Raw genomic sequence first — 21,943 nt, forward strand, 5'->3', positions numbered from 1 at the left:
TTTCTAAATATCTATTTCTATCTTGTTCTTTTTGGCTTAGTCAAGTAACTAATTAAGTTTCTAAGTTGTGCCCTTCTGTAACTATTTCTCAGGATACATACTGCTCTTCCCTTTCTCTTCATCCTCTACACCACGGACTCCAACTACCACACAGAGTCTTGCCTTCTTCAGAAGTTCTCTGAATACTCTGCTATAGTTGGATGTATCAGCAAGGCTGAAGAGGCTGAGTATAGGGCTGTGGTGGGAAACTCTGTCACATGGTGTGAGCAGCTCCATCTGCAGCTTAACATGGCAAAGACAAAGGAGCTGGTTGTGGATCTGAGGAGGGCCAAGGCACCGGTGACCCGTTTCCATCCATAGGGTCAGTGTGGACATTGTGGAGGACTACAAGTACCTGGGAGTGTACACCGTCAATAAACTAGACTAGGTTAAGAACACTGAGGCCTTCTACAAGAAAGGGCCAGAGCTGTCTCTACCTTCTGAAGAAGCTGAGGTCCTTCAACATCTGCTGGACAATGCTGAAGATGTTTTATGAGTCTGTGGTAGCAAGTGCTCTCCTGTTTGCTCTTGTGTGCTGGGGCAGCAGACGCCAACAGACTCGACAAACTGATCAGCAAGGCCAGTGACGTTGTGGGGGTAGAGCCGGACTGTCCGACGGCGGTGTCAGAGAGGAGGATGCTGTCCAACTTACTTGTCATTTTTGGACTATGTCTCCCACCCACTCCATGATGCGCTGGTCTAACACAGGAGTACATTCAGTGCGAGACTCATTCCACTAAGATGCACCACAGAGCGCCACAGGAAGTCGTTCCAGCCTGTGGCCATCAAACTTTTCAACTCCTCCCTCAGAGTGTCAGACACTCTGAGTCAATAGACTGGCCCTTTGTATTTATTTCACCCATGTCAGCAGCTTCATAACCCCATCATTTATAATTTATATTTTCAGCTGTGCAATACTGACTTAACAGTACAAAAATTTTGTGCAACAATCCAACTGTGCAATACCGTGGTGTATATTTATACTGTATATTTAAACTGATATTTCTTATTTATTTCTTATACTATTCCAACTGTCTTACTACTGACTATTCTTTTTAGTATTTCTTTCAGTGCATGTAATGTAATACCCTTCTACTTCTATAAGCAGCCTAATGCACAATGATGCATAACTAGGTTCTGCATCATCGTACAGGTTTCCTATATTAAAATGGTTTAAAAGCACACATGCCAAGCAGATAAAGTGAAGAATTCAATCACATCTTCATTGCCACTTTATATAGGCTGCCTCCTTTAACACGCATAAACATTGTTTAATCACTTAAGATGTCCAATCCAGTTGAAGCATAATAAATCTGCCTGCCTAATGCACAAGACACATTTGGGAGCTGAAGGAAAGTTTCCTGAGATGTAAGTGAAGGATCAGTCCATTAAGTCATTAGCGTGTGTAATCTGCAGGCTTAGTTAGGGAAGAAAAAACATTAGGGGAGCAGTAATAAGCAGACATTATGAACGGCAGCAGACACATTTGAACACACAGGCGCGGCGGTAAAAGAGACACCTCGAGATGTAATCCTGTGCTGCTGCATACACTGTTGAGAGTGTATTCCCGCGTGTATGTGTGTGCATATACGGTATGTAAGGGTCCAAATCCTTTGTGTCTGTGTGTATTTTTGTATACATGGGTGAATGTCTTTGTGGGTGAGTTCACTTGTTTCAAAAGAGCCAACATATCTGTGTCTGTGCAAACGTGCGAATACATCTGTGTGTGTGTGTGTGTGTGTGTGTGTGTGTGTGTGTGTGCATGCGTGTGCACATGGTCATGATGCAACCCAAAACACCACACACCACCATCGCAGCCGCGCAAGTAAGATGACTGTTTCAATTGCCTGCAATTGCATCAGGTCAAGCGGAACGCGTCTCGCTGGTGACAGAATGATAAAACAGATTTTTCTTTTTCCCAATCACACGGCTGACAGAGAGAACGAGAAACAGAGACTTGGAGGGATCTGAAGCTTCTCAGTGAGGAGAGCTTCAATTTATGGCTTTTTATAGTCAAGTAATTAACTTGATCTAAAAATATTCAATAACCCCTGCGATTATTCACAGAAGATAAATCATTTTTTGACAGAACTATTTCTCTGGATCATTTCTGAGCTCTATTGCTTTTTATCAGGAGCGATGAGAGAATCTCTGGTAATGCTGGGAAATAAGATCAGGCCGGATGCAGATGAAAGCTATTGATTTTCAGGCTTTATATATCCTATTGTCAAGCACTGACTACGGTCTCTGTGACTTCACTGGTCATTTCTATACCACAGGCTAAAACATGTACACTTCACAACACACTATTAAAAGCAACAAAGCAACAAATGTGGTACATTCCCTTTGCAAATGGCTATCAAATAGCTCGAAGAGGAGATTTTCCATGTAATACAATATTACAGTTTTGTAATCATATTTTATGCCGCTTCCTACTGAGCATTTTTTGCATTCCTGAAAACAATTACCACAGTTGTGTCCTATTTTTTGTCACATATTTTTATTTTTAGAAACAACACCAGTGAAAATAATTTGTTTTAAATGGCTAAAATACTTCCTTGCTTCCCTTCACCTCTGGGTTGAAACTATTTCTTTAGGGGTACTTAAATACAAGTCCACTTAATAAATATCCACTGCATCAAAGGTCCAGTAGGTCCAGTAGGTCCAGTAAGGGTGCATTACATGATGATAATTCAGTATATAAACTCAAGAACACTTGACACCTTCATTGTGTAACCGAGTCCTTAAACTTGAGGATAAAAATGTGTGATGGCCAGGCAGAGACACTGATGTAAGTGTTCATTAATGGGTTCTTCACTGCATTCATTGCTGAAAATGTTTGATTTTACACTTTATTCTGCTGGATTCTTGATTTCATGACTTCAACTGGTTCAGTTTTGTGGTTCTTACCTCTGCATTTCTTGGATAGTTTTGTTCAAAACAGGCGTGTTTGGTGTTGTGGTGGTGCTTCGTTTTCTCACTCTTCACTATGGACACTGTTTCATTGCAAATCAAGCACAATGGTCTCCTACTTCTCTCGGGGAAAAATGAACACATATTTCTCGGTCCAGTCATCCTTAGGCGCATGTTTTTCACTGTCAACCTTTCTTTTTTTTTGTTTTGGCTAGTTTTGAACAAGCCGTTTTACTTTATCAACCAGAGCTCCTAAATTCCACAACAACCTTGCAAACAACAACCGGCACCTAGTGGACGGCTGAATGATGATAGCTGAGGAGATGTGAGGTCAAGTGTGGTTAAATTTTGTTCCTGGTCCAGATTAAATAGTGTGGTCAATAGTGTACAGTCCTTTCTAAGAAAATGCAAACAGAAGCATGCTTAGAAAGCAACAACACGGCTGTTGTTAGATGGACACATTGAAACACATAAACAACCAGATAAAAAGGAATAAAATCTCTCTGCATGAAAACAAGAAATCCAGTGGCAACCAAGTGTTATGGTGCTCCACAACCAAAAGGTTAAACATTCCACCACTTATGAAAAATAGCTAGAAAATGAATGTAAAATGACAACCATCAAAAAGAGCCTGAAAATAAAGAACAAATTTAGGAGGAATGAAATAGAGACATTGACACAGCTAAAGATGGAGATAGACAGAGACTGAGGGGTCAAAACCGCACAGCTGATTCAATTTCTGCCGCTCCAAATGCTATTACTTAACCCCAGAAAACATGGTGATTGCATTCTAAACCAAAGAGAGGGGAGGAGACCAAGACAAAGCTCAAGCCAGGAGAGAAACAAAGAGAGACAGCGTCAAAGAATATTGAAGAACAAATCTCAAACTGTCTGGGGAGGAGGGGGAAATAATGCCTACGCCGAGTCAATAATCTCAATGAATGATTAAAGCAGGAGAAATTAGAGAAAGCAAAAGTAGATAAGGAACAAAGTAGAAAAGACAGTGTTCCTGCTGGATGTCAGCAGCTGTGCTTGGGCAATCACTAAGCAGCTCATTAGAGCTAATAACAGCCGTTAATCAGAGGGAGACTTAGAATAGAAGGCTCGACCAACAGTAGCCAGACCACGGGGAGAAAGAAGCCAATATTAGTTAACCGCCTACTGGCCAAGATCCACTCCACAGATTGCTCAATCTATAGACAGACAAACAGGCAGATGGATGAAGAGAGGAGAGGAGAGGAGAGGAGAGGAGTCCCTGATCTTATAGTTACCTTTCATAAAAATGAGTCTACTGAGTTCCGTTCCGGTGAGGTATAAAGATTTTGAATTCGGGGGGGAAAAAGCACTGACATCGGATCTGTACTCTGTGACTGCGGATACCGTAAGTTGAGGTATCAGTACTGGAGGAGAACAAGTCTGATGGGTGTCTCCTTAGTTCAAAGCAGCAGTACACGATTCATCACAGCTCTGTTGCTCCTATCTGTCTCATGTTGTACTCGAGCTACAAAAAAAAACTACCGAGACCCGCATGTCCTCTAAAATTGTCACCATCTTTCCACGACCGCACGTCGAGTCGATCGTTACGTAATGGTTCGGTAGTGTGTTCTCCTGATGTGAGGATGCAATTGAAATACAAGTGACTGAAGCTTCATGCCGGTGGACGAACAACAGATCAGAGGAGATGATGTGGAGAAGAGATAGGGAGGAAAAAAAAAAGATGATGAAGATGTAATGGACAAAAATTGAGTGAAGCATCAGAAAAGAAGAAGAATTTCAATTCCGGTGTCGTTCGGATTCGAGTTTCTGTTTTCATCTGAGTTTCTCTGTACATAAGAGAGATATCGGCTTCGGTCTGTGTTTGTGTTAGTGGTGGCTCGCCAGCTTGTGCCCTGTGTTTGTGTGTGTAGTGTTACACTCCTGCAGGCTTTTCATCACAGCTGACTGACACTATGTTTCCATCTTCCCAGCTTTGTCCCTGGGTGCTCCACCTAGCCAGTCTATCTGCAATACTGCACCCCTCCCAACCCCCCCAACTCCCACTCCAAGCCCTTCACACACACACACACACATACATTCTTCCCCCAACTCACAGTGACAATGCAGGGCCTCTGCTTGTGTGTATGTGCATGTATAAGTGACTTTCTCAAAGAGACATCCAGCGGAGCTCCCTCCCTCAGCTCTGAGGCATTGTACAATTCCATAAAGAGATATATGTTCTTTAATAACCAACTTGTGGTACATTAGTAGCATGTAGTTTCACAGCTGGACCCCGTCAGGATCTACAATTACAGCCAGTTGGCTTCATGTGGAGAAAATTATATGCTGCATTACCATACGTTAGCATTATGTGGAATGGATGGTACATAAGGCCAGCGCAGACACGTGCATGAATAAAGTAAGAGACGCATCGGACGTTGTAAGTGAATAAGTCACTTTTATCAGAAAAGTCTCGACAGTAATATTCCTCTAACGCTTGTAAAACACTTCACAGGTCTGAATTGAATGGTGTCATATTAATGTAAAATCTGCAGCAGCACAAGGTAAAGCATGCATGGAGAGATATTAATTGCGCTCTTCTTCTGCCTTCTAAGATCACTGCAATAAATGTATCACTTAATTATCTCCTGTGCGCTAAGAAAATAAAATTGTTAATAAACACTGTGAATGAGTTGATTTGAAGTCTCTGAGGGGATCGTTCTCCTAGAGATCAGTCTATAAACAAAGAGGTTAAAAAAAGAAGGCAGAAGAGGCGATAAAAAAACATGTACAAGCGCTATAATAATCATAGTAGCACACTCTCTCTTTATGTTCAAGTTTCATTAAAGCTAACTGAACAAATGAATGAATGACTATCCGGCAAAACGCTTTACTTATAGCATGTGAGCTAATCTTGCCGTGCAATACGTGTGCGCTGAAACTGATGAGAAAATGTATGAATTATTTTAAGGCTTAAGCGGCAAAATACGTTTTAAAATGTCTCTCATATCATAACTCCTTAAACTAAGTTCTTCCAGCTGTACTACCACTTCTTCTTGTGCATCAGGTGTCCAATTTTGCATTCTGTGAATATCCTGCCATGTCTGGATAAATCTGTAAGAAAGATTTACATCAAAGACACTCACATCTGACTCACCAAAAGCCCTGTTAAATAATAGATATAGCCAGCAAATGTATATATCCCCCATCTGAAAAGGGCATATTTGTAATTGACATTCATTTTCCAATGTCAAAATGAAAACAGGTGTAAAAAGTAGGAAAGACTTCTCAACAGAAAACAGCACGTTTAATTTTATATTGACCAAATGCACACCACACACACACAGGTAGACCAGGTACGCAAAAACACACACATTGTCCTAATAGCTGCATAACAGTTCCCTCTCTTCCTTGAGTGAGGAAAATATATAAACATCATCACAGAAGACTAATGTTGCACTTCTCACTCATCTCCCATTTTCTTCTCTGGTTTGAGCAGTATTCTCAATTTGTAAAACACATTTTGCGACGAGTGACTGAGAAAAACTTCTTAAAACATTGTAAAATGCCAAAGAAAAAGTGGGTGACAAAATTCTTTCATACGAAAGGCTGAATAAAAATTGCATGTATAATTTGCAAATGTGCCCTAGGCAGACACCAGTTGCGATACAGAAGCGAATGCTGAAGAGTATATTGTGAAGAAAAGTACATATTTGTCTGCATTTGTGAGAGCTTTAAGTAGCTTCTGGAGAAAAAGGCACATGTCTAGGGATCTGAGGAGGCTTTATGGTTTAAAAAGGCTGGCTGAAAGACACACATACACAATCTTCCGCTCCACTATCCAGACCTCCGGTTGCACCAGCACACAGGCATAATGCTCTTCTTGCTCCTCCTTTCCTCCATCTCCCTTAATAACCCACAAGAACACATCTGCAGAATCTGACTTTACTGATGGCTCTGGTTGGTTAGACACCTTATTTGTCCCTTTACGGCTGTTTGCCTCCCTCGCTAAGTGATGTGAGTTGAGTTGTGTAAGTGCCTACTGCGTTTCAAACCCTTTTCTTGAGTAATTCACCGTTTCCGTTTTATGAAGAGCCTCTGCTTCTGTTGCGATGAAATGCATTTAAAATTTCAAAATACACTTAACCTAGAACATTTTAGGTTTGTCCTCGTCCTTTCTTCCTCAAGGGCCCTGCTCACTACATTATCCTATTTCTACAAGAGCTCCAACATATGCCTACAAAATGGTATAAAGTACATCATGATTTTTTAAAATTAAGAAAAAGTTTGAGAACTTTTGACCCTGCTAAAACTCTTTTTTTTTCTAATGTCGCATACAGAGTGCTTTTTCTTTCTCTAGGTAACTGCCTTTGGCTGTATAATAAGTACTACCCTTTAACGGTACTAAGGTGCATAATAAGCTGCAACACTGGTCTTCAGACCAGCTCCAATGCAAACCAATTGGTGATGTCACACCTCGCTGCATCCATCTTTATATACAGTCTATGGTGTATAGACAATGGTTTGCAGAAGTTAACCAAAAAACACTACGTTTCATTGTCTTTTGGCAATTGAATGGAATTTATGTTACTGATGAGCCCGTATGTTGTATTTCATGTGGTGAAAAGTGTGTTAACATTAACACTGCACACAGTACATCTTCATGAAATTCAGGTGAAACAAGCAGAAAATACAAAACTGACATATAATCACCTTTCAAGCTGATATGTGTAAATTGTTAGGGATACAGAGCCACATAAGCATTTGGAGTGATATTTGTGTCCACCTAATGGATGGGAGTGCAATATTCATTCTCTTTATAGTCAGGTTTTGCTGTCCTGAGAAAAATATGTGGCTCTTTTAGCAGCTAAATGCTCCACTAAGTTCACCTGCTAGTCGCCATTTGGTGCTCGGCAGGTAGCGTGCACCAAGAGCTAGTTCAGCTGGATGCTGGACGCTGATGAGAGCGGTGAACCAAGCAGTGAAGTTGCCAGCCCGAAAACCAAAACGATAAGTTGAAATGCGCTGTCAAGCTTCGTTTAACTGAGGGGAACTACAGAGTTGGGGTGACAATTCTCTCTGGGTTCAACACTACCTGGAAAACCATTCACATTACAAACAGTCATTTGATGTACTATTACTATAAAAATGTTGATTATAGCAGCTTTAAGGAGCTATTGTGGTTCATATTTTACAAAATATCCTGTCAAACTGGCATTCAGAACTCCCTTCATGCTAACAAAAAGAAGAAAAAAATGTATGTACTGTTATTCTATGAACCATAGTATATACATGAAGCTCTTGGTTGGCTCTTCAGGGTGTCATATAAATCCTATACAGTGCTTTCTCACAGCGGTGACCAACATTCTCAGAACTGAGCTAATTGCTGACTTTTTTTCATAAAATCCTAGCAACAGAGAAGCTGTTAACAGAGGAGCTGTTGCTAGCCACTTTCGGCCTGCTATGACAAGTACAGCTTCAAAGTGGAGAATGGTGATAGGGCGCGCCAGGCCATTCATCTCTTTGTTGATAGGAGGAAGGACTGCCTGGCTCGGCTGCTTCCTGACAGCATGGGGGCATTTTCTAAGCTGGTCATTTTCTCCTTTTTTGAAAATCTTGTTTTCCTGCTCTGTTGTTTGTCCCTCTCTGTCATTCTACATGCCCTCACTCTTTCTCTCTCTCTCTTAAGCCTGCAAGAGAGAGACACCAAGAGGCTACTGTTATTTTCTGATGCTGTGTTTGTCTCTGTTCATGTTCTGATTATCTTTCACTCACTGTTCTCTTCTTTCTGTCGAACCTTTACCTCTCTTGAGTTTTGTTTTTTTTTTTTAATTTTTGGCCACCTTCTAATATACTACTTCATCTCTTTCCTTGTCTCACTAACCTGCTCTCTTGTTCTCATCTTTCTTCAGTGTGGATCCATACTTAGACATTGGCATGCAGATTACATTATGGATCCACTGGCCGATCAATTTCCGCTCCACATTAAAGGAGAACTGGCCCTGTTCCTTGGCCCGTCATGGCCCATCCTGGCCTTAATTAGATGACTATTATTGTCGACTAATGGGAGAGGCACTACACTGTGGAAGTTAGAGAGGAGACAAAAGCAAAGTAATGCCTCACAGCTGGGGAACAGGAACGATAGACTCTCCGGATCAATTTCTCCTTTGATAAGAGGGAGACCTGCTAGATTGCTTAACAGTCCAGTTGGATACACAACGACATTAGTGGTATTTTTTCCTTTCATGGCATCGGAGGAGTTTATCAATAATCTACCAATTGGAACTTTTCAGTCTGGATTAACAGTCGGGTGTTGATGAAAGCTGGCGACAGGAAGAAAAGGAGAAGTGCTGCGAAGATGTGTAGAGTGTTTAAGAGGTCGAGCCATCACCCTGTATTGCATCATCAAAAGGTAAATGGAGTGTATGGCAGCTGAACAAGCGCTGCAGTGCCAGACTGAGGCTGTTATGTGACTTGGAAAAAGAAGACAGAGAAATAGAGCGAAGGAGCTAAAAAGAAAAACAAGAGACGCTAACAAAGTGACAGTTTAAAAATCTCACGACGAAAAGAAGACAAGTTGATTCACGCAAACTAACAAACATTCAGGGGCATTTTGTGGGCGGCAGAGTTTGACTGACATTTTAGGGGGGGGTGGTTTCTTTGACCCTGTGTTCAAGCTTCCTCACTATTGGTGTGTCCTTGAGCAAGCCACATAATCCCTGCCTGCTGCTGAGGGCCACCTGTACAGATGTGGTGGCGGAAAGAAATAAAAACCTTTGACAAATAATGACTGAAGAGACTCAAAAACAACAGAGACATAGGCTACGTTTACATGGACCCTAATAGTCCACTAATCATCAGAATAAGAGTCCAATCAGAATAAAAATCCCTTGTGTCACCACTTCATTCGGAAGAGACCGGCCCGACTGGAAAGAATTTTCAATCTGGTAGAGAGGGCTGGTGTAAACCTTTGATAATCCTTTCAACAAGAAAATATTAACACCTAATAACCGTGTAAACACTTCATCTGTATTGTTTCTCCCTGATTGGAATAAATAGTCTTTCTGCGCATGTTTTCCCCACGTGGAGGTAACATTGTGTACGGCTGCTGAGTCATGCTAAAAAAAATAAAAAGAGAGAGAGATTCATAGAGAGAAAAAATACATTAAATTATAGATTTAATTCACTTGAAATTCAAAGGCCCTTTTGTTTCTCAGGCCTCCTGTATCTTTGACCTCATTCAGAGAAGAAAAGGAAAAGTCGTAGAGATGAGTATCTCGGGTGTATGACCTACAAACACCTTCAAACATGACTATTTTAATGTTTGTTTGTGTGCCAAGTGTGATAGTTATATGTTTGCGTTACCCATGGGGTGTATGAGTATTTTTTTTTTTAATAATGATTCTTGAAGAAATACATTCTGACTTAAAAAGAAACTTCCCACTTTCAAGATGCATTCATGAGCATACTTACAATGCAGGGAGGGGAAAGAGAGATTGAGAGAGAAGAAGAGAGACAGCCAGAGAGTGCGAGAGAACAGGAAAGCATCAGAGAGTATATCTCACACTTCCTACTCCTCCACAAAGGACCAAAATTAGGCCCATGAAAAAGCCAAACCTCTCTCTGCATCAGAAAACAAGAGCACCTAACAACAACAACACAGCGCATCAACCCATCATGTACAATGCCAGCCAGGCACATTTGAAGGTTTGTTGGCTGTGTGTGTTATTCGAGGCTCATCAGCACATGGAGATGCAGGGGAACAAAGCACGGGGTGATGCTTTGAAGATCTGACAAGAATCTGACTCGCCCACAGAAAAAGGCAAAGAAAGGAAGAGAAACAAATGCAGAGAGAGAGAGAGAGAGAGGGAGAGGTAGGGATGAAGAAGAGGAGAAGTCGGAAAATGAAAGAGTTACAGACGAGGCAGATGGAACAAGACACAGGAGAATATGATAAAGGAAAAGAAAGGAACAAGTGAAGGACAAGAGAGGCTAAATGAAGAAAAAAAAACAGTCAGGTGGGTCACGTCTTTACACGTCATTGTGCTCACAACTAGTCACTGTGGTTAAGAGACATGCAGTCTTTATGTACCTGCGTATGTTTCCTCACTACAACAGTGCTGTTTACCAACTGTTTCGTAAAAGAAAATCATTACATTTGATGTGTAAAGATTTGATATTCATAGATAATTCTATTTGTAAGACACTGTTTTATAACCTGTTTTGTGAGTGAATGTCTTCAAGTCGTACCGCATCTAAGGCTGCAACTAATGATTCTTTTTATTATTGATTAATCTGTCCATTATTTTCTCATTTAATCTCAATTGTTTGTCAAAAATGTCAGAAAATGAAACATGTCGATCACTGTTCCTGAAGCACAAGGTGACGTTCTCAAATGTTGTTTTGTCCCGACCAAAGATACTCAGTTTACTATCACGGAGGACGAACGAGAGAAATATTCACCTTTGAGAAGCTGGAATCTGAGAATTTTTTTTCTTACAAATGATCACAAATGATTAACGAATCAAAATAGTTGGTGATTCATTTAATAGTTGACAACTAATCAATGAATCGACTGATCATTGCAGCTCTAACTGGATCTAATTATCAGTCATATTTTCAATCGGCAGAAATCCCATTTTGGAATAGTTTACAGTTTAATAGGGACAGCTAGATAAAAACTAATGTAGTCTAATACAAGAGCAAAGCAATAAATCATATCCTCGTGAAGGGTGTAATGTTCAGGATTTTGTTGAAACTGTTTTATGGAGGGCTCCAAGTTGAACTTCATGGTCATTCTGAAGGTTGGACTGTAGCTTGTGCTGCTGCTTCTGTACTGTATTGCATTATACTAAAAAGAAGTTAAAGTAGAAGTTAAGATTTTCTTTAAACTCTCACTAACGCTGAGTAAAGTGCTGTGTGCCAAATGAGCACAGGGGTCAGAGATTCCAACCTCTTGCGTGCTTACAAGCACTTAACGTGTGGATCCTAATTGTACCTCCGTGACCGCTGCTGGTTCAGAGTGTGCAAGGTACTCCACAGAGCATTGTGGTTTCCATTCGGTAGTTCTACTTTGAATGGCTTCAAAGAGAGCTTGATGGGCCAAAACATTAAAAAAAATAAAAAAACTACACAAACACAGTATATTGCTGGGATGCATTAATAGGGGCTGGACATGTCCGGTAGAGCTGTTACTACTTAAAAACCTGTCATGACAGCAAGGGGTCAATTCCCATTGCTTACGGTCGCATTTCTGTACCATGTGTGTACTTCAGCAGCTATTTTTACTGCAGATTATCACCAAAACACACAAAGAATAGGCGCATGCTGCAAAAATAAACCATTCGCTCTATGCTGGAAGAAAAACAACTGTCAGTAGGTGGTCTCATTCTATAGAAACAAATAACTTTTGCAGTAAGTGAAAGAAACTTATAATAAATATATGTGGGGTTTGTTCATAAACTTCCTGAAAAATATGGAGGAATCCTTGACACATGAACAAAAAAAAACACTGACTATAAAGTATGTTATGCACCAATAGTAACTTTGTGCATTTGATGTTGTCTATACAAACACAGAATCACTACTTTCTATACTGTCAACTATCTCATAAAAGAAAAAATACAAGGGAAAAAAAAGTATTATTGAGGTGGAAAATAAGCTCAACAGTTTTTACAATTACAATCCATACAATCCATACAATCCATACAATCCATAAAACATACATTCCTGAAACGTTTACTGTTGGTTTTCCGTCTCAGCTGCCGAGAGTCTGTGTGTGCTTTGTATTTGACGAAGTATGTTTGTACTTTCAACATAAACGCACACAGCAGGAGAACTCTGGAGAAAACCATGTAGCGTGCGCAAACGAGCACACGCACACGCCTACACATGTCATGTTCTCTCGCTCATACTCAACACATCCCGTCTAATCATAACGATTAAACACAGCGCTTTGATAAATAGAGCGCATTTAAAACATAAACTGAAGAAAAAAAGAAGAGGCAGAGGTGGAGGAATAGTTCCGTGGCCAGAAAGATATTAAAACACAGACTGTCTTGAGAGTCCTGGGGTCGACTCCCTGTGACCTGTGGTGATGAACCGGCAAATAAACCGGAGTCTTGCCGGCTACAAAAGGTGCCGCTCTATACTGAGGAGAGGAGCACTTGCAATAGAGGGGCAGGAAAAAAGATGACACACATGACCTCACATAAATAGCATATCACATAAAAGATTTAGGAGTTTTAAAAGGGAAAGATCAGAGGCGAGAGAGTGAGAGGTGCTACTCACCGATGTACTCGAAGACGTAGACGACGAAGAACGGCGTGACCAGGTCGTTGATGCCTTGCACGTAGCCGCTGGCCGGGTGGCGGATGGCCCAAATAAACAGGATCCGTTCAAAAATCTTACACACAAACATACACAGAGACATACTGTCAGAATAATCTGTAGATTGAACCCAAACTCTTCTAATGCACAAATGTATTGAATTTACACTAACACCAAACAGAAAAGCATTTAACCTCTCTATTAGAGCTAAAATCTGGAAATGTTTAGTATAAAATGACTTTACTAAAACATTACACTCTAACAATGAACCCTCCCCTGATCTTTTGAGTTATCTATCGATCAACCAATTGAAAAATCAACTTATCACTTCCACTGTAAAAGATTTCACATCGTCTGACACCTTTAAAAGTTATTCTTGCACAGCAAATAAGGCATGCCATGGAAAACATCTGGTTAGAATTACAGGTTTCAATCATAAACGTGTACACTTTAGAAAGTGAGTGAGGTGTGGGGAGTGGTAATAGAAATCGAAACAATTTGAGGCATGCCAAGCTCCAGAAGAGGAAAGCGGCTGAATGAGGACGACCTTGTTGGAAAACTATAGATGTGGACTTTCCTTTTTAAAGGTATTATTCATTTGGTTCAAACATTGACTTTTTTTTTGCAGTCATCATTCCACATAAGCTGAACACAGACGTATTTTTGTTTAACCTCATCTCCTTTGTTGGTGGATGTGTTGGAAGAACATCATTAAAGGTACCCTGTGAAGTTTTTGAACACTAGTAGTGCTATAGAGCAATGTCCTGTTTTGTTTTTGTTTTTTTTTTTGGGGGGGGGGGGTTGTATTATGAACACAGGTCACAGATGTGCTTAGTTATCCTACTAATTGACAGCTGATGGTAGTAATGCGCACAGAAGCGAAGGAATGCGCCAACAAAGACAAGCAAGAGAAGCGTGTTAGGAAACATTGATTAAACGATGGAGGATTTACAATATTTTTTAAAAATTGGTTTTTTAAATGTTTTATGAGGAAGGAAATGCCTTCAAAATGTTTATCAGGTCTCTAGGATACACACGCTGCATTTAAGTAAAAAAAAATTTATGTAAAAAAACTTTTGTGTTTATAAGAAAACTCCACAGGGCACCTTTAATAGCATATATTCTAACAACAGCATCACAAAACACTGACTTAAAACCCTCAATACTTGAGTTCAATGTTACATGAGATGCGAATAAAATATTCTATCTTCAAGCTTTAAAGTTAAATGTTTAATGTATGTGTTGTTTTGTTTTTGTTTTTTTTTTGTGTCTGCGTGTGTGCAATAGGTATTTGAATAGTCTCACCTTCATATTGGTATTGATTGTCTAAATGTATTTTAGGTAATCTGTAAATTAAAACACTTGTTTTCAAATTAGGTTATGACTGTTTGCCCAAATAACTTTTTTTAATTAAAGATTTTCAAATAAATTATTTAGAATAAGAATCTGCACTAAGGATTTTGGATGTTAAAACTGGGTGAGCAGAGTCTTATCTATGATGGCATTTTCTTTGCTAAAGCCTCTCTCTCAGCACAGAGCAACACCTCACGCATCACTTTCTCAGCTGCATTATTTTGTGCACCAAAAGCTCACTTGGAACTTTGTTCTCAATCAATCAATCAAGTTTATTTGTCACATGTAATCATATAAGGTACAATCACAGTGAAATCTAATAAACTCTGCTTTGCTGTTGGTCTCCTCCTTCCTCCCTTCTGTTTTTCACTCAGTTTGTCTCTGTCTCTCGCTTTTCCCATCTGAGCACCTCCTCCATCTCTTCCTCTCTCCCGCTCTCTCCCTGCTCCTCAATATTTTTTTGCAAAGCAAACACTTCCATCTTCGTTATGGGTGGCTGTTTAATGCTGTCAGCCCCAGTGAATTAGAGGAGGCTTGATGTTCAGCTTGTTTTTCTAGTGCTCAAATGGATTTTCCCAAAAATACAGAAACCCACTCACACCTTTCTGCACCACACCCATCAAACACCTTCATATTTTTTGGGGGGTATGTCATGTCTCTGTCACTTTCTAAATAACCTCATAGCTCATTGTTTTAAGGAAAAAAACACAGTCATGGTGATATTGGTTTTTTTGAAAGCTGAGCGCACAAAACCCCTCATTTTTATTTAAAGTAATTCCATCAACATTAAGACAGTCAGACAGATTGGGAAGATGCAACTTTCTCTGGCTTTCCCTGTGCCACTTTCTCCTCAAATCCCCTTTACCTGCCTCCACACCTCTCACCTCCTCTTTCCTTATCAAAGCCCTATCCATCAAACATGGAGAGGTGCTGGTGCTAGCAGGGGGAGTGGGTAATGGGACTTTCTTTTCATGCAACCTCAAAAGCTGACATACATATTTCACATTGGCACCGACACAGAGAAGCGCTGCATGTGAACCCATGCACACACACATACACGGCAGGAGGCTCCTCCATAGAGGCAGAGGAGGTTGCTCCTCCTCTATTTTTGAGAGGTAAAAGGGAGACCAAAATATAAAAAAAAGAGTAATTGGTTGAAATAAACCAATACCAAATCTCAGTGTCATCTATAACATATTTTTTTTGTCTTCTTTGGAAAAAAATCCATTATTGAAATGCTGATTAAAATGCTTCAACAGGGACACCTGCAGGGCGGGAGGAGAGGAGAGCGGAGGAGGAGAACGGGCTCCTGCTGTCCTCCTCAGGGCGGGATTTCATATCAATTTCATGTACTTCATTTTTTTCATGCTAATCTGTTATGGACCAATTCAAGTAAAATGACACTGCAAAAGGACGTCCTCCCTAACAAATCAACAACCAGAATACAATATTGACATCGTGTTGATCCAATGATCATTTCCAAATTTCATCTTCAATTCTCCACCACTGTATTGTATGTGAGTGTGATGAACTGGCAGTGAAGCAATAGATTCATATTTCATAGAGTAGCATATTAGAGAAGAAATTATAATGTCCAAATTGCAAACTACTTTTAAACACATCACTAAGAAATTACATTTTATTTAGACCTTTTCAACAGAGTCCAAATTTCCTTCTTTCAGATTTACATTTCCCTTTTTTATAGAGCAGTAGATAGCTACTTGTGTTGGCAAACGCAACAGTTAGCTTGTTGTTGCAGCCCTGAAGGACTGTTAAGGACTGCAGTTAAGCTAACGGGAGAATAGATTTGGACAGTGGCGGCGCAAGAGTGGCAGGAAGCTGAAGGGGAGCGGATGGAGAGCTATGCTCTGCTGGCGCAGCCTCGGGCCTATCTGCCTCAGTTGTCCGGGCTCGACACACAGCGGGACTACGGTGGAGTTCTAAAGTGAACTCCTCTCATCAACAATAGAAAGTTAACAACATTATTTAAATGAAACAACCAGGAGAGTTAGCTTGTTTGTCATTGTTGCTAATGATATCAGACCGGTTAACCAGCAGCGACAGTTCTGTTAACAAACAAACAAGATGACCAACAGCCATAAATGCAGTGTTATGGCATGAATACTTCATCTCCATGACAGGATGAAGACATCAGATAACGGGAGTCAGATACATGTTCTCTCTCTCTCTGTCTCTTTGGTCGCTAATTTCATCTCGGATTGTTAAATGTCTCTCTGTGCGGCTGTTGTGATAATTTATCTCCTTAACCAGAATGCAGCAGAGATCATATAATGTGCTGCAGGTAGTTTGCTTGTTGAAGTTACAGTGAGCTGTCTCGTCTCACATGGAAGGAGTCTGATTCTTTTGGAATTGATCCAGTTTTTCATTGAGTTGTTGTTCAGTCACCTGTTGATATTGTGTGATTAGTGAATGAGTGTGCAGGAGGTCTGACTGCTTGCTTCTGACAGTTTCTTCATTCTTGTTTGTTTTTAAGCTGAGCTGTATATTGAGTAATAAGATTAAAGTAACTTCTTGTATTCAGCACTGATCTGTACCTGTATCACATTATAAGCTTTGTGGTATTTTAGATATTTCTGTATACTAAGATATGTATATGCTACATTTCATTAAAGAAGCAGCCTTTTCACCACTCGGGGGTTTTCGTTTTTGAAAGCAAATTGTTTTATATAAAATTGTCCCTCCTCCAATTTCATCGGGTGGGTGACAACGATATAGTACGATACAGTTTGTTGTAATATTCCACGTTACATTCTGTTTGAATATGGGCTGCTATTATTTAACATGTTATGCTATAAATTATGTTGGTGTATGGTGTTTTAAAATGTTGTTCCATGTGCCCCTTTTAACTTTGAACAAAAGAAAATAGAGATAAATAGCCGACTAGTTTAAAATAACAAGACACTGTGGGTTGGTTTTCCTCCTTTCCTCACCAGCCGCCACTGATAAACACTCTACCCTTCCCACACCCACTTTAATATTGGCAAAGAATCCCACCTGTGTGTGTTTGCGTGCAGCAACGTTTGAATGTGAATGACGGAAAACCAAGACAAGGAGAAAGCACCGGCTTCAAACCGAACAATGTTGTCTTCAGGTTTGACCGAAGTTCATTTAGTCTTCAAAAGACGGCAAACTAGATTCCTGTAAATGTTGTTAATCTCACATTAATTTCATATTCTTCTGGTAATGCCGTGCATCTCCAGGACAGGAAATCAGCTTTCCCGAGTCTCCTGTGTCATAATGCTTTGGCTCCATCCCATTAGTTCTAGACCCCTTGGGACCCTGATAAGGGTAATCTCAAGGGGTAGGAAGGAAATTGATACAACAAAAATGGTGTCAAGTCAAAGAACTCTTCATTGACATCTCACACACAAAGTGAAAAGGAGTAAAAAGGGGGGTCTGGAGGTTTAAAAGACGATCCCACTGTCAAAAGACGATAGGTTCAGTATCTCAAATTGCTACATGTGCACTCACTCTTTACTTGAAAGGCATCAGTTAAATGTTTAAATGAAAAAAAAAAAGACACCAAGCTAATAATAAATCCTGCTCATTCAGCCTGTAATCACAATTTGGAGGCAAAAGTGAGCGTTTTCTTCTCACGTCGGGAACTTGTAATTGCTGATTATCTGCATCTTGTGAAGACTGCATTGTTCTCCAAAACAAGAAAAACTCAAACACTTAGATACCACTTAGGAAATCACTGCAGAATTGCTTCAATATCTCTCTCTCCCCAAAATGGAACAGACTGTTGACTGCCTTCCATCTTGGCTAAATCTCCCCGAGCCCCATGAGGGGAGCGCAGAGACAAACAACTGAATGAAATGAAGCAGAGGTGATTTTCAGGTGGCGCCGCAGCAAGTATAACCATATAAAAAAAAAAAAAACGGGGGGGCCATCGGAGTCAGTTGAATACAAAAATATAAGAGGAGCAACGCTGCCTGAATATTTCAATGCACTCTGGTGGCTTTCATTTGGCACGCAAAGAGAGGGGAGCTGGTAAACAGGGACCGCGAGGGAGAGAGACACGGCTTCTGGGAGGACAAGAGGGGAAAAGGAGGTAAGGGGGGAGATAAAAAAGAATATAGACGGCCATGGTATATACTGTACAAAAGAAAGCAAAGAGAGAGGTAAGCATACAGAGCCACTCTCCTCGTCTGATCTTATTTATTCCCTCCTTACCACCCAGGTTACAGAGTCGTATCCTTAACAATACAGGGGCAACGGGAGGTGGCGTTACCTGGAGAACTGTGTGTGACTGAGTGTGTATGAATTCATGTGCTTATGTATGAGTTTGTGCTCCGATTGCCTTTATTTACGTGTGTATAACCATGCATACGTTGGTGTCTGTGCTTTTCGGAGTGTATATGCGAGTGAGATATTTCTACCTCTGCTGCTTCTCAGGCCAGTGGTTCTATGTATGGCAGGGCCTCCCAGAAGCACTGTAATAATACGATCTACTTAACCCCATAGAAATGAATGGCGTCGAGTTAATTTTAGTGTTAAGTTGTATTGAGGAGCTGTGCTAATAGTCCCGTAGGCCTGCTGAGCCGACCTCTAACACACATGCTTAGTCTTACACCGCAGCAGAAACAAAAAGTGACTCGAACCACATTTACACTTCAAATATTTACCGTGAGTAACACTATTATCCAAAAGCAACTTACAAAGAGTAAGGATTCAGCATCTTGGTCCAGTAATGTCCGCCTTGCCGTATGTTTTTCTAATGTGCTCTAACTACCTCTGATAGTTATTGTTTTATCAAAGATAATGCTTAAGAGGCTTTTAAGATAATTAGTTTCTATATCCCCTACAACACAGTACCCAGCAGTGACAAGATATGCTTTGTTCAGTAGCACTAACAAAGCAGAACAAAGAAGCTTTCATGAGAGTGCTAACCATGCAGGGTGGAGGTTTATGTGTATCTGATATCATGCATGACTGCAGGTATGATTCGGTTCTTCTCTGTGTGTTCTTAGTTCTGTGGGCCGTCTGTATGTGTGTTTGTTGTTCGTCCATGCCAGGTCATGCAGTGTGCAACAGCAAGGGTTTTCCCATTTCAAACTCCTAGGCAGATGTTAAAGGAAAACACACCAAAAAAAACTCTACGTGTTGTTCTTGACTCATGAATATTTTTCATGCTGCACTCTCCTTTCTGAATGTTCTTTTCTTTCGTTTTATGATTATACTAACATGACACCCACTGATACCATAAACACACCCCATAAGATCATTTATTCTGTATCTAGACTATGATTCTTCATTGACTTTCAGTCTAGCCTTATTTCTCTGTATTTCATACAATGTCAGTGTGTCATACAGCTACTCGCTACTGGCTACCACCCAAATCTGCCCAAAAGCAGAGGGGAAAACCCTGCTAGGTGAGGTGGTGTGTGTGCAGCAGGGGGGGTCTCACCTCTTGGACAGAAGCTTGTTGAAAGAGAGGAATAAGAGGATTAGTTCTCGGTATGTCAATGTGAATCTGCAGAGAGAGAAAGAGAGAAAAAAGACAAACACTGAAGCAACGGGCAGGTTAGCACAGATCAGAGAGAGAGAGAGCAACAGTTAGTGGATTGGTGTCCTTGATTGAAGGCGGACGGGGGGTTTCGGTGGTCTGAAATGGATGGCGGCAGTGATCTTAAATGCTTATATGTGTCTATGCATGTCAAGTTAGATCTGTGATAGTACAGTATGTGCTTGTGTGTGTGTGTGTGTAAGACCACGTTTCCACCATTTCAGAGTGTCTACCCCACAGATTAACAATATAACAGGAGGACAGATTCGTCAGAAGGGAGCCAGACGGATGCGGGACAGCAGCTGGAGCCAAGCCAACTGAAAATAGTCCAGATTGCATCGGACTGTTTGCGAGAGTGTGTGGCTTGTTGCTGACAGGACTGGGGGATTGAGCTATATTCACAGTCCTGTCCACCTTACCTCTGTCACCTTTGGCTGCAGCACCAAAGTCTCAGGACTCATCCTAGGAATGTCTATGTGGATCTGACAGCAACATGGGAGAGAAAGTGTTAGATAAACACACTCACACACACACATACGCGCACATTTGCACTCACGAGTACCACTGTAGAAGTCCCCTTCATGCTCTTGTCCTCGGCATTTAGTGCAGTTTTTAACTAGCTGTAGGAAATGAGCTTGTCAAGACTTAAAGGAAAATTCTTAGATTCATCGACCTGGGTCTTATTCTAATAATTGAGGATCTACTGACTAAAGTAGATCCCAATACAGTTACCTACAAAAGAAAATCTGGAATTTTCCTTCAACAAGTGAATGCAAATGTACTGCCCTCGAGGGGTGTTATGTGTGATATTAAAACTTAGTCAAATGACACTGAGTAAAATGATTCCATATAATGCTTATACTACTGATCCCACTGGGAATCAACATTTCTATACAACTTCCAGCAGCATTCAGTTCGTTGAGTTGCTTGCCTGTATGGTTGAGTTCAAACTGCCTCTGCAAAGTGCAAAATGACTGAGTGACATCGTCAATGAGCGACTGGTTAAAAGAGTGGAAGAAACCAAGACAAACAGCAAGCAAGCAAACGAATGTTGAGCTTACATCTGACCAGTAGCGGGAAGGATTCCACTGGGTTGCCAACGTTTTTACTGCTGGATGATTGCTTAAACTTTAGCCACCAGAGCTTGACAAACCCAAAATATAACAAGCAAATGTTTGGTTTTACTGCCCCTTAGTGGGGGCAGTTTAATGCAACTTTAACAGTTGCTTCAAACACACATCTCCAGTGTCTTTCATCCAACAAGCTACCAGACTTATCTTGTGTATTCTGACAGTTTTATAAAAGGCAAAGCTTGATTTTTTTTTTTTTTAACACTTTCTTTTGGGATGGAATGAAACTGCAGCAGTACTTCAAAAAGCTTGCGGTGCAGGCTGGGACTTCTACAGTGGCTACATCCATATGCATATGTATACACATGCAGAAGCTGTTTGGGCAGGTTACCAACTACATAAACGGATATATTAAGGAGACAGATGGACAGACACGAGAAGAGACACAAACTATGGACACAGATGGAGAAATTCAGACTGGCTGATGGACCATCCTGTATGAATACAGACACATAAACAGACAAACATATAGGTTCATGTACGTAAATATATCTAAAGCCACTTAAACACATTAGACACAAAACATAAACTGACATATGAACAAACACACGTAATCACACACGGCAACAACAAAAAATCACTAGAAATCATCCCTTTCTCCATCAACACAAACAGTGCTTGAATGAGCGGAATTTGGCAGAAAAAGAGGCTTCAAGATGCGAGCCAAACAATC

General features: G+C 40.6%; 1 protein-coding gene across 3 annotated transcripts in view; it reads right to left on the reverse strand.

Annotated features, from left to right (window-relative positions):
* Positions 1-21,943, reverse strand: part of tbc1d22a (TBC1 domain family, member 22a) — a 133,120-nt gene that overhangs the window by 74,967 nt on the left and 36,210 nt on the right. Inside the window, exons 8-10 of one of the 3 annotated variants that reach the window (XM_044343294.1) lie at positions 20,560-20,622; positions 20,042-20,107; positions 13,219-13,333 (exon numbers count right to left, since the gene is read on the reverse strand). In XM_044343294.1, the coding sequence (XP_044199229.1) occupies positions 13,219-13,333; positions 20,042-20,107; positions 20,560-20,622 (244 nt within the window). The remainder of the gene's footprint in view (positions 1-13,218; positions 13,334-20,041; positions 20,108-20,559; positions 20,623-21,943) is intronic. The other 2 variants (XM_044343296.1, XM_044343295.1) reach the window with 2 other exon arrangements.

This window comes from Thunnus albacares, chromosome 23 (genome assembly GCF_914725855.1).
Source record: "Thunnus albacares chromosome 23, fThuAlb1.1, whole genome shotgun sequence".
NCBI lineage: Eukaryota > Metazoa > Chordata > Actinopteri > Scombriformes > Scombridae > Thunnus > Thunnus albacares.